This window comes from Corythoichthys intestinalis, chromosome 7 (assembly GCF_030265065.1).
Source record: "Corythoichthys intestinalis isolate RoL2023-P3 chromosome 7, ASM3026506v1, whole genome shotgun sequence".
Taxonomy (NCBI): Eukaryota; Metazoa; Chordata; class Actinopteri; order Syngnathiformes; family Syngnathidae; genus Corythoichthys; species Corythoichthys intestinalis.
Genome location: NC_080401.1, coordinates 28,476,576 through 28,489,743, shown reverse-complemented (window position 1 = coordinate 28,489,743; position 13,168 = coordinate 28,476,576). Strand labels below are relative to the sequence as shown.

Here is a 13,168-nt window from a genome sequence, read left to right as displayed (position 1 = left end):
ATATACAAAGAAAATGAAAATATAGTGTTACGAAATCGTAAATGGCTGACCTTTATGACCAGGAAGACATCCTGAGAGGGATAGGTGATTGAGAATATTGCAGACCGTGCTAACGTGGAAATGGCTGCAGTCTGAATGTGTGGACGCAACATTGCCTTTGTCTGCTCGGAATTCAGGTCAAAGAAAAAGTTCTCTGATATCTGTTAATATACAAATAATAAGATTGTTTTGTCATCTGTACAGAAAATATGGAATGAAGCTAACCTTTGTGACTTCAAGTGCATTAAGCAACAAATTATTTCAAGTAAAATTCAATGTGATGCTCAATTCCCTCTCGCAAACAACCACCACTGGGGAGTTACTCAAAACTCCTGTGACACATTAAAACTGATCCAGCAGTTCAAGACACTCAGATTCAGAAATCTGATGAGTAATTATTTTTAAAAATGTGCCGATAGTTTAATGCTAAAAAATAAATAATAAAAAATATGAAGAATAATATTGACTTTGGCTTTTGACAAAAAGTAATTTTCTGCCTGCTTACCTTTTTCTTTTCTTTGACATCATATAAAGCCAAACTAGCAAATATGGGCTCAATTTCAATCTCAAACCTAAAGTGGAAGACAAAAATAAAAAATGAATCAGCAGAATTCAGCATTGAATGGATGTAGTTTTCCTTGAAAAACTGTATCTTCCCATCACATACTTTAAGGACAAGCACTTGACAAGTAGCCTCTGGCCAAAGTGTTCTTTGGGAACTTCAGGCACACAATGTCGCTCAATGGGGTCCTCCTATAGATAATTTACAGAAAAAACACATTTTTAAATATAATCATTCTTTAAAATTAAAATAAAAAAAATAAATTATATATATATATATATATATATATATATATACACATATATATGTATAATGTGTGTGTATACCGGTATATTGTATGTGCCAAGTGGTAACCATTATGTAATGATATTTTATACTGTATTCATGACAGGCTACATAAATGATCAAAATAAAGGTATGTGCTTCAAGGCCATTGCTCACTCATAAACAGACATTCCTGTTGACAATGCAACTGATGGTGTAGCAGCTAGGGATGCAGCAATACTGTTTTATATTGAACCGTTCGATACGCTGTCTTCGATTCAATACGCAAAAACATTAATTCCAAATGAAAAGCTCCCAAAATGAATTTTCCGAACTTTTTCTTTTGTGTTCTCGCTAAAATGTCCAGCGTGCAGCCAAAGCTTTGCTTTGATAAAAGGCTCCAACAATCCAACAATCGTTTGAGGAGGCATCTTCAACGTCGTACAGATCCGCTGTGTGGAAGCATTTTCGGTTTGCTGATAATTACAATGATCAGGTGAGGAAAATGGTGATTAAAACAAAAACTATTGCCTCACAACGATACCGTACATCCCAGGGAACACGACCATTATGACCACTCATCCCCGCCGCCATCACCCAGACAAGTCATCTGCAAGTGGGGCAGATGACAAGCCAGTAACGCGACCCAAGTCTAAGCAGCATGGTGGACGCCTTCCAAAAGAAGTACACTTTAACCTCCGTTAAACATAAGAAAATCACACGTACCGTTGAAACATTTGTTACCAAACCTGAGCCTTATTCTGTGGTTGAAAATGATAGCCTTTCGACCCTTATGAAAACTGGTGAGCCACGATATGCTATCCCATCTCGTACATATTTCACAAAGACTGTCTTTCCGGATATTTACAACAAAGTCCGCCAAAACCTCGTTTCTGACTTGGCTGCTATGAACAACCTCACTTTGAAAATTAAGAGTGCTGTACTTCAAACTCCTCCTGTTTATGAAAGTCATATGCTGGTGTTGTGCAGTAATGAGGAGATGTAACTTTTGCAACATTTTTAATGCTCCGACAACACTTTTGTACTTCACATTAGATATCATCAAATAGCAACCAAGATGTGCTACGTTAGATCCCCCCAAGTCCCATGCCATTGGATGTGTGAGCCCAGGATGATCATGGGTAGGGATGGGAATCGAAATCCGATTCCAATTCGGAACCGGTTGCGAGTGTTTCGAGGCCTCGACATCACAATGAAAAAAGCCTTAACAATCCCTTTAACGATTCCTAAAGACGCGTCTTGCGTCGTGACGTGTCTTGTTGTCCAGACGCATCAAACTAGCATGGCGCCAAGAACCACTCGCTCCAAAGTTTGACTACACTACCAGGAAAGAGTGTGAAAATGAAAGGTTACGACGGGTAAGCACGAGCATTGCAGCCATAAACATAACAAGGACAGCACGTAGGTTCAAACGCTCGAAAGTGTGTCTTCACTTCACGAGGAAAAATGACGACAAAGCGACTTGCAGTCATTGCAAGGTGGAGATAACTGCATCGGGAGGGAATACGACTGCGCTGTCCTCACAGAGAGGCTAAGGCTCAGTCCTGGCTATACAGCTAGCTAAACTCCCAAATGACGATGCAGAAGACGTTGGTATAATTTGCTGACTTTATTCAACCATCACTTGATGAGTGAAACTAAGAATAGAAATGAAACAAATCAATTTCGTCCCCAATAACAAACAGGTTTGCATCAACGTAAATCAGCGATGATTAGCTGCTAATAACAGTAATAACAAATGGTTAGCATGCGTTCGCTAGCATTAGCACATCGTTCAAACCACTACACAACTGGATTTAAGTGTCCAATCGCGAGTGGAAACACAACAACAACAACAACACAAAAGATGATACATACAGGCGTTGCCTCTGTAGATATTAACATTAACAAAGAACGTAGGCTCGTAGAGGTGTTTCCCTCTCTCACTAACTCGCTCACTCGCTTGGATGCGGCATTTCTTCTTCGGGTGTAAGCGCGCTCTTCTTCACGTGAGCGCGTTCTTGTTCGCGTGAGGAAGCGCAAGGGCGCCCCAACTTGAGCGTGTAAGCGCCACAAAAACTAAAAGGCATGCATTTCAATGTAATGGTAAATAATACACGTTAACTCAGCAGTCCCCAAACTGCGGCCCACGGCCCAAATACAGCCTGCCTCCACATTTGGTCCGGCCATTTTGAATTTTTTTTTTTTCTCAATCGTGTTATTTATTTCCTGGCCTTTTCCTTGAAGAATTCAGAGAGGGTTATTTGGTTATTATTTATTTAATTAATAGTGTTTTTATTATTTATTATTATTATTAATTATTATTGTTGTTATTATTATATTATATTATTATTTTTATTTTATTTACTTTCATTCCGTGAAGAATCCAGAAAGGGTTATTTGATTGTGGCTTTCTGAAAAACAATAATTTTTTACATTTATGCACTTCTGCAATCGTCACACTTTTTCTGTTACAAACTGACCCCTCATCCGAGAAGGGAAAAGTTATGTAGCCCTCACAGGAAAAAGTTTGGGGACCCCTGCTTTAACACATATTGCCAAAGGCAGAACAACAACCTATCTGCCAATATATACCAATATTTTTTATTTCTATTAGATAAATGTTTCGGTAAAATGTTACACATTCTTGTGTATTTGCCACTTATTGCCACAGTTAACATTGAGGCTTTGGGCTTCTTTTGATCTCGTTGTGAGTTTGTAAGGTTGTGACTTCTGATTAAACAAACTTGATGCCAATCAAAACGTTTGTTCTTCTTTTTCCCCAAATTAGAATCGATAAGAGAATCGATAAAGAATCGAATTGTTAAGCAATATCGATAATGGAATCGGAATCGTAAAAATCCTATCAATTCCCATCCCTAATCATGGGACACGTAGTCCATATACTGCATCGATGAATTAAAAACCGCCATGACTGAATGGAAGTTAAGCAGGCCAAATCAATCCATACCAGTGACTATAGATAATGCTGCAAATATTGTTAATTCAGTACATGACATACAGTAGATGGACTCAGACCACAAATAGGATGTTTTGCCCGTGTGGTAAACTTAGCTGCCAAGAGAGCTGTAGCAATCAACAGTGTGTCCCGCCACACGTTACAAACAGTAAGATTGTTCTCAGCACTTTTATACAAATTTCTTCAGATCAGTAACACATAAGCACATAAATATTATGCACTAAAATGCATTTTTATATGATGGCATTGTTGTTTTTGCTCGTCAGCAAAATAAAAAAACATACTAGTATAAAAAAATAAATAATAACACTTGTATTTTTTGTTTCAGGGCATTAAATGTATTGAATCGAACCGAAAATCGTGTCCCTCGTATGGAAAATCGTACCAAACCCTGACTTAACTGTATCATTGCATCGTTACTAGCAGGCCACTACAATATGGTGCTCTCTCTGCCTCAATTCCCATGACCCCCTCAGAACAATTTCCCACTCCCCGCAAATCCAACTCCTTCAGGAAGAAAAATGCCTTCATACAAAAATATTGCTATACAAAGATACAAAGGAGTACAATGTATACTAGACCTCATCAAGAGCTGGGTGCAGAGCAAAGAGTTCCCGATGGCGGTTGGTTTTGCGTTGATCCTCATTGTGTCTATCAATTTCCTCATTGGGGGAACGATCAAGGAGATGCGGGAGGAGAGAGTCAGGGAGGGAATTTTTCAAGTCAAATATGCTGCAAGCCCAGCTACCCCGAGGAGTGTCATCAATGGACATCGACCGCCGCTTGAGGTCATCCTATGACACAACCAATTCTTATGAATAATGTCAACAATAAGATATACAGTATGGGTGAGTATATTACAGTGATATTCACCGGACTCTACTTGATAGAATACCACTTTTGAGATCTTGCAGCAAACCACATTGAGTACCGGTAGTTGGAATGTTAAATAAAAAACACTTTTAAGGCCCAAATGGGTACCTGATCGTCTTGGTAGCTACCGCTGTCCGGTAATTCATCAGCCTCAAACACTTGTTTTGGCAAGCCCTTTTGACGCTCCTTCTGCTTATCCAATGAATTAGGGTTAAAACCTGTGCCAAGTTTGTGGTATCTGAAAGTAAAACGCCATTTGGTACACAAAGCTGTGAAAACCATTCATTTGTGTTCAGTGTAGCTGGTTTCTTTAAAAAGAAGGTGTATTTTTGGTGATTATAACAACAAAAAAAGTCTTACTTTCTGTTGACTATGGCCCAGTCCTCTGTATAAGATCTGACACAGTCTCTCACATGATGGTCGGTGTCTCTAAAAGCAGAAAAGTACAGTAGAAAGATTTTTATTTTAAAGTAACCAGTCTCCACTTACTGTATGCTGCCTTCTTGCGGTGTCATAATTCTGCTAAATAATACTTGCCGGGTTGAAAACTGCAAGTCAACGCCACATCAAGTTAAATTTTCTACTGGACAAATGGGAATTTATTATGATAGCAGAGCTTCCAAAATGAGACAACCTTTTTCAAAATGGCAGAGATTAAAGGGTATGAAAACGCAAAGGGAGTGTGAGACATCAATAGAACTGTTATGTGCCAAGATAACAAATATTGATAAAGTTACCAAAAAATCAATCACATTAATGAGAATTATCGAAAATAGATCGAAAATGACGAACATTTCCGAAAGTGTTCCAGAAACAGCCGAATGGGGCGGCGACATCGCTACAAGTGAATGAAAGTCGAGGCGGAGCCAGGTGCCATTGTTTTTTATCGACGAGAGAGTAGCGTTTGGGTTTGTTTGACCAAAACATCACTAAAATGGTTCAAAACTGCTGTGCTATGTGGTGTACTAATAGCTATTTATCGGAATATAGTATCCATGAGTTCCTGAACGTGAAAAAAAGAGCTGGACTACGCAGACAATGGGTAAAGTTTGTCCGCGCAAAGAGGGCTAATTTTCCAGACCCAACCTCCGGCACGGTTTTGTGTGGTGCGCATTTTCCACCTGAAAGCTTCTCAAACTATGGACAAGTGAAATCGGGTTTTGCTAAAAGATTGCTGCTCAAAGCAGATGGGGTGCCCACCATACACGCACAGCCACCTAAATGTCCCAAGACACGAAGAAAGAGGACGAAGACTGCCACTGATGAGGCAAAGCAAAGGAGGGTAGTTGCTAAGCTGGAAATGGCCAGAGTGAGTACTCTTCTAGAATAAAAAACATATCATATCCGATGTTTCATCGCTGTCATTGCTCCCCTCAATGACCGTTTCATTAAGCTGCATTTGCGTTCGTTTGGGCTCAAATTGGTAACCTAAAACACCAATTAAAGCTTCGTTACTCTCCTCGTCACCATTAGATGAACATTTGTTACGTCCTTCTACGTCGGATTCGTCGCTGGAACTAGAAACGAAATCGTCTGCCATCATCGCCGCCATTCAGTATTAAAGCACTGACCCTTTTTCTTGTTGAAGAAACACCCCTCACTGTCAATTCTGAATTCTCTTTTATTGACAACGAGGGGTGTTTCTTCGTGAGGGAACCTGGAATATGTGCAGAGCAGGACGAACACAATGCAACAGCATAAACAGCTCAAAACTAGAAGGAATTATATTGATGCAGACAGGCGCTGCCCCCCTAGTGGCCGGTGGCACTCTCTTCACTTGTAATGACGTCACACACACAATCTGCCAGATCTCGGGTGCCGGTCGTTTTAGCTTGACAATCGATACAAATTTCTCTCATTTTCTTGTGTGTAATTACACGAAGTGGCATGATATGAATACAAAAGGCATGCGTTTATGGATAAATGATGGAATATTAACATTTCCCCAGGGGTTGACATACCCTTTAACAGGGAGCTGTGAATGGGTAGAAAGTAGAAACTGTAGGTTTTTTATGAACATTTACCGTCAATTTACCCATTGTTTTGACGCCTGCATAATGAGGTATTGTACACATTTATAAAAGTCTAATCTTTTAACCAAGTGCGATAATTTTTAGTTTTACATAGCGAAATAGACATGTGTTAGCCCTTAGTTGGGAGTCTGTGTAGAACACTCATATAAATGTACTTGTTTACAGTACAGTATATGACTTTTGACATTAAGATTTACTGGGACCTCGAGATGACTCGTCAAGACAACATGTTGTTGGCAGAGGCTCCAGGTGCCTTGCCCTTATCTTGTGGCCGCCCAAAGTTCTCTAGTTTCGGGCTCAACCACAAAGAGGATCAGAGTATTTTCCCTCAGATATAACAGAACTTTTGCGTTTTAGCCAAAAATGTGACACTTGGAGACAGATTGACTGGCGCAAACCCCACTGAAATGCACCGATTAACTGCATAAGTGCTTTGGGAGACAAGTGTTTTGGTGAGTTGAATCATTTAATCTAATTACATGATCTCTGAATGCAACACCAAGGATAATGTCCAAGACACCTGGACTTCAAAACTAATTTCAAAATGATAGACCAGCTTGAAACCCTACCCAACTATATGCTACAAATGTGGAGATGGGGCTCTTCTCTCATCAATTCATCATCTCATCCACTCATCCATGAAAAATAATTGCATTTATTATTATATTCTTTAAAGTGCATGTGACACGAAAAACCATGTTTATTTCATAATGCACGCGGTATTTTATGCTCCTGAACAATGTTCCCTCTAATTTTTCATGTGTCTGAGCAAACACACAATCTCCCTGAGCACACTGCGGCCCACGGTAAGCAACATCAGATGTGTACCGTATTTTTTGGACTATAAGTCGCACCAGCCAAAAAATGCACAATGAAAAGGTAAAAACATATATGTCGCACCGGCGTATAAGTTGCATTTTGGGGGGAAATTTATTTGGTATAATCCACTACCAAAAACAGACATGTCATTTTGAAAGGCAATTTAGAATAAAAATACAATAGAGAACAACAGCCTGAATAAGTGTACGGCATGATAACATTACATGACTCATAAACAACGAACTGAGAACATGCCTGGTATGTCAATGTAACATAGCTATTTAGAGTTATTCAGATAACTATAGCATAAAGAACATGCTAACTAGCAACAATGACATAATAATGTGTGAATAAGTTCACATATAAGTCGCTCCAGAAAATAAGACGCACCCTCTGCCAAACTAAGAAAAAAACTGCGATTTATAGTCCGAAAAATACGGTACATAGCGGCCACAGACCAGTATCATGCCTTTTCATGCCTATTAGCATTTCTACTGCCCGTAAATTATCCAGTAGTAAGAGCATTTAATGATTAATATCCATAATTAAAATATCTTAATAAATGTCACTGGAATACACACCAATCTGACTTAAATTGTACCTTATTTTTCACGTCTTAATATATAGGACTTGCATTTGGTGTACTGATATGTCAGTGCTCTCATCTACTATCAGTGTATGCCAGGGTGCATTTTTAACACTGCACATAGTCTCGTTCTCCACTATATCATTGATTGAGTTTACAAATTCAAAGGCATAGTTTTGACTTCGCCAGCTTTCTGGTATACTCACATACTTTGCCATGTGATTGCGGATTTGTTGAACTGACACCATTGACGCATTCATTTCGATGGTGAGTAAAATATTGTCAATGAGAACTTCAACTTGCTCTGGGTCAGATTTTGTTTTGTGGGACAGCTCGTTTCTCTTCTGTCGGTCTTTTGCATTCTCCCGCAATAATGTACCAATCCCCTATCGCATCTTGAGTCTATGTAATTTTCAACAGCTTTCAAATGACTTTTCTGCTGAATATGACGCTTGAGGTAGTCCAACTTCCATTCAGTCCACATTTTTCCCTCTGAAAACTCACTTGGTACTTTGGCTTCAGTTTCACCGCTTGTTCGTCTATTTGCACATGCTCCGACAGCCACTCCTTCTTATATGGATCGCATTTCTTTTATACTTTGGCTTGGTGAGTGGATGTGTCGCTGCCCGTTCGTTTCGCCATGATAAGGGGTTGGCCTTTACGTCTCTCAACTCCGCCGCACTTACGCACTGTTGTCAGCTTGCTAACCTTGCGCGTGTAGGCTGGGCAATACACAAGCAATGTCAATGCTATGATTGGCTGCGTAGCGGAAGTGAACCTTATCGTATCATTAGCTGGACACCTGTCACTCACCGAGTTACAACATACGTTTCTGTTGATTTTTTTTTTTTGTGCGCAGCATTGAATTTCTTGTGCGCAGAGTAGGTGCCAGCAGTGCGCGATTGCGCACGCGCGCAGCTTAGAGGGAACATTGCTCCTGAATGAAATGGACCACTTGGATGTGTGAAGAACCGATCGATATATTTATTCAATTTTTTGAATCCCGCGCTACGAAAATGACAGACTTCTGGCTTCGGTCTTTCATTGAGGAAGAGGGCGCTGTGACGTGTACGGGAGAAGGAGTCCTCTTCATTATACAGCTGTACTGTTGTATGAGAAGGACTAAGGATTCAGCTGATTTTGCAGATTAATTCGTTTATTTTTCGCATCACGCCAGCCAAACGGCTGCAAAAAAATCTTGCTGTACGAGGGAGAGGAGTGTGCGCCTTTTTGGGGTTTCAAAAGTTTCCCATTCACCGGTGGATATTGGCCAAAACAAGCCCTACTACTGTGGGACCATGGGACTTACGAGGAAGTGAGTAAACATCGTGTTTTTGTATTATGTCAAATACTGGGATCATTTTAATATGTAGGTGGCTTGCATTTTGTGGCTGACATGCTCCTTGTTCCCTCGGCCGACGACCGGCGGCTTTTCGCACATCCCCCTGCCAGGAGACCAATATACTCGGCTTATTGCGCTCTTCAAACTCTACAAACTTTCTTTAAATAAAGGACTACTTACGTTTGATCATGGATAGGCATGTAAAAAGCTCTCCTCATACACATATTGTCATGTAAGCTGCATAACAACTGCAGCCCCCCTCCTATGAATCTCTCCCTGCTTACGACTTCGCCGTGTAGTAAAGCATTATTTTGCCGTATTTGTGTTAACCATTTGGCAAATACGCTCTCCTCCGACGTCTGCCGGTTTGTCCGGCTGTCATTGTCCAGCTGCTTTCCCGCAAACGAGACCTCTGCCCTCAGCAGGGGAACGACGAGCTCTAACTTGTTCGCCGCATGGCTGGTTGCCGATCGGCGAAGACAATCGACAACCCAGTCGTCATGTGAAATGATCCGGGCTAGATATGTGTGATTTTCTGCTTCGAAGACTTTGAAACATCACTCGGTTTGGGTTAGCATGTCGGCTAGCTGTCACACCTCTTGGTTTGCTTACATTCTCTGAAGCCGGGGAAGGGAATAGACATAAGCCCGACTTAGGTGGCATAAAATATCGTTCGGGAGGTGCGACAGTAAAGTTGAAGTCGACAGTTTTGACCATTATGGAGTAATTTTGCCATGTTGTCTTGAATAAATGCATTTTTATTATTTCATATTCCATTTAGCACAAGACTGTTATTTGTCATGACCATGCCATTTATTTAGCTATTCTTGAAAAATACTTTGATAAAAAGAATATCCTGTAAAAATATTAGAGTAGAGAGACTGAAACAATGACATTTTGCTGCTCTCCTCGTCGCGTTTTCCTCGTTCTGAATAATTCCCTCTTCACTTGGCTGAATAGTAAAATCGATGAGCCAGATCTCCCGCTGACGTCATCCACCTGTTGGGGATGCTAGAGCACTACAATGGTAGGCGTGGCTACCTGGCAGATTAAAAGACTAATTTCTAGTCATCTGCGCTTTGCTAAATTGTTGTATACAGTCTAATCGTCTCAAAATATAATTCTAATTCACATAATAATGCTATTAAAGCCTTTTTTTCTCCTGTCTCCTGTCACTTTAATCTGACTAATATAAAGTCTCGCTCTAGATTCCCAGCCCCTCTACCATCACCTATGTTTTGCTTGTCGAGCTTGTTGGCAAACCCTTACCCTTCCTCTGGGACAGCTTGTACTACTGTGCGACAGTCCCTGGGTGTGTAGATGACCTCAATGTCATCTGGGGGAAACTCAATCAGATCTCTAAGAGGTCCTGACTCCACAATTGGAGGGTGAGTGATGAGGTACTCCTCAAAATCCACTGGCTCCACTGCCTCTGTGAGTGGAACCTGGAGAGTGACCAAATAGATAGAGGGAAGGAATTAGTTGAGGACATTCAACCGTACATCACATGACAATCGGACTATTGTGAAAAGCACTATATAAATTCCAATTGTAATTAGCATTATTATTCGTAAAAATATCACTAGGTACAGCCAAAACTACATTAGAGCCTGGAAGAGTGTATGATTTCACCCGGAAATTAGCCAAAATCAATAAAGCCTGATTTTTTTTTTTTTTTTTATGTTTCTAAAATACATATAATGAGTATGTGCAGAGATACCATAGTTCCTTATAGAAATATAAATTTTTTGTAAATGAGAACTATTCCTTGCTTATACAACTGCATTACAGTTCATAAAATCAGACATTGCCCCAAGCCAGTATTCAGGCTGGTTCCAAAGAATTTGGTATAAAACAGCAAATTAGCACCAGATATGTCTCCAAGTAAGGACATGTTTCCAAAAGTAGATAAGCCTACGTACTGTGTTACTTGTTATAGCCCCAGCGTTGATATTCTTAAAGAGTTGTGGGGATCCCCCATACTGGCCCGCTATTTGCTTTCTGACCTCTGCTGCCACAGTCCTGTGAAGAAGAGACAGTTCATGAATTTCAGTCAGTCAATATAACTTCAACCATGATGTGTCTAACTAAATATTTTTCAATACAGACAAGGAAAGAGTTGTAATAACTATAGGTTTTTCTTGCTAACTCCAAAACAGTTAAGCTTCCAAAGGAGATGCTGTATTGATGCCTTGGTGTTAACAGGCACTGAAAATAGGGTTTGCAATTAATTGCGAAGAAGCCAAAAAAAAAATTCAGAATCAGTGTTTCAAGTCAGTCTACATTATTATTTAAATATGTCCATCCCAGAAAAATCTAATATTAGTTTGCCATTTTAAGAAGACTCACTTAATACATCTTTACCAATGTGTAACAAAAAAGACTATGTCACAATAGAACAAACACACAGTTTCTGTTTACACAGTATTACTCAATGTAGTCACATGAACACATGCATTTGAATTTCCAAAACAAAAACATCAATCTGGAGTGTGAAACCAATGTAAACCAAAAGTTGCACTTCTACAAATGACAAACAGAAACACAAAATTTGTCACAGAAAAGAATTGTAAAAGTAAAATCGAGAATTTCTGGGTGGGGGGGGGGGTGTCGATATTACCCTACCTGGTCTTATCTACGAAGGCATTAACTACAGAGATTCTTGTCTGCTCTGCTTTTGCAAACTAGTCATTGAGTTGATGGAGTCTTCATCGATAGGGATGTGTTAGTGTGCTTTCACACTAGCACTGTTTGGTCCTTTTTAAACAGACCAGAGTTATTTTTCTCAGATAGTACGCTTTGTTCTGTAAACAGTAAGCAGTGTGAATACTGAACCTTTTCAACAAGTCATTTGCAAGTATTGTTGCGAGGTAGCTCTCCAACCGGACCACGGTCCTCTTGGTCTAATGTGAAAGTGCCCTAAAATGCAACTTTTGTTTCCATGTACGGCATAACAATCAAAGACCAAAGACACATATTGACCTCTCCCAGAAGAAGAACATTACCACCCCCAAAAATTGAAGCATTATCAACATTTTTCAGATCCAGAGCCTGTGAAAGTCACTTTAATATTATATCTTATCACAAAATGACAACCATCTAATGTTCACTACTGCTCGATGGATGGGGACTAGATGGCCACAAGAGTGGATTTTAACTCCCATTCCCTGCCACTCCAAGAAACTGTCCCCACTCTGAGTGAGTGTTGAGTAAAAAAAAAAAAAAAAAAAAAAAAATCATGTTCCCTCTCAACCGGAGCCACGCCCATTACCAGTTTTTTAATCCCTTATTTCTGTAGGTCCAGGGGGATTCCTGTAAAACTTTAATCTCAATGGGGGCAATGTTATTTGACATGGGACCACACCCATGATGACAGAAATTCTTTGTGTCAGTGTGAAATTGTCACTCACAACAACTTTTGATGTTCAGTGGCCCTTCCCCCAGGGTACAAACCACTCTGGGTTTACAGCTCTGTTTATATCTACCACACCAACACCCACTACTCATTGAGATCATGAACAATTCTTTGGGTGCTATGTTTTAGGTCCATTTTGAACTAAAAACCTGATGTTTTGGGCATTCATTTAGTTGTGTGTGTTTGAGACATTAAAAGTTGAATTTTGCAGATGCTAAAACAAAAGGTTAGTGTTGTACTGTATGTATCATTCAA

General features: G+C 39.9%; 1 protein-coding gene across 19 annotated transcripts in view; it reads right to left on the bottom strand.

Annotated features, from left to right (window-relative positions):
• The window catches only part of dock7 (dedicator of cytokinesis 7), a 79,650-nt gene that overhangs the window by 63,165 nt on the left and 3,317 nt on the right, over positions 1 to 13,168 (bottom strand). For all 19 annotated transcript variants that reach the window (XM_057841194.1, XM_057841199.1, XM_057841195.1 and 16 more), the window contains exons 2-9: positions 11,421 to 11,520; positions 10,768 to 10,943; positions 5,079 to 5,147; positions 4,827 to 4,956; positions 4,427 to 4,639; positions 707 to 792; positions 545 to 611; positions 51 to 200 (exon numbers count right to left, since the gene is read on the bottom strand). In XM_057841194.1, coding sequence (XP_057697177.1) covers positions 51 to 200; positions 545 to 611; positions 707 to 792; positions 4,427 to 4,639; positions 4,827 to 4,956; positions 5,079 to 5,147; positions 10,768 to 10,943; positions 11,421 to 11,520 — 991 coding nt within the window. The remainder of the gene's footprint in view (positions 1 to 50; positions 201 to 544; positions 612 to 706; positions 793 to 4,426; positions 4,640 to 4,826; positions 4,957 to 5,078; positions 5,148 to 10,767; positions 10,944 to 11,420; positions 11,521 to 13,168) is intronic.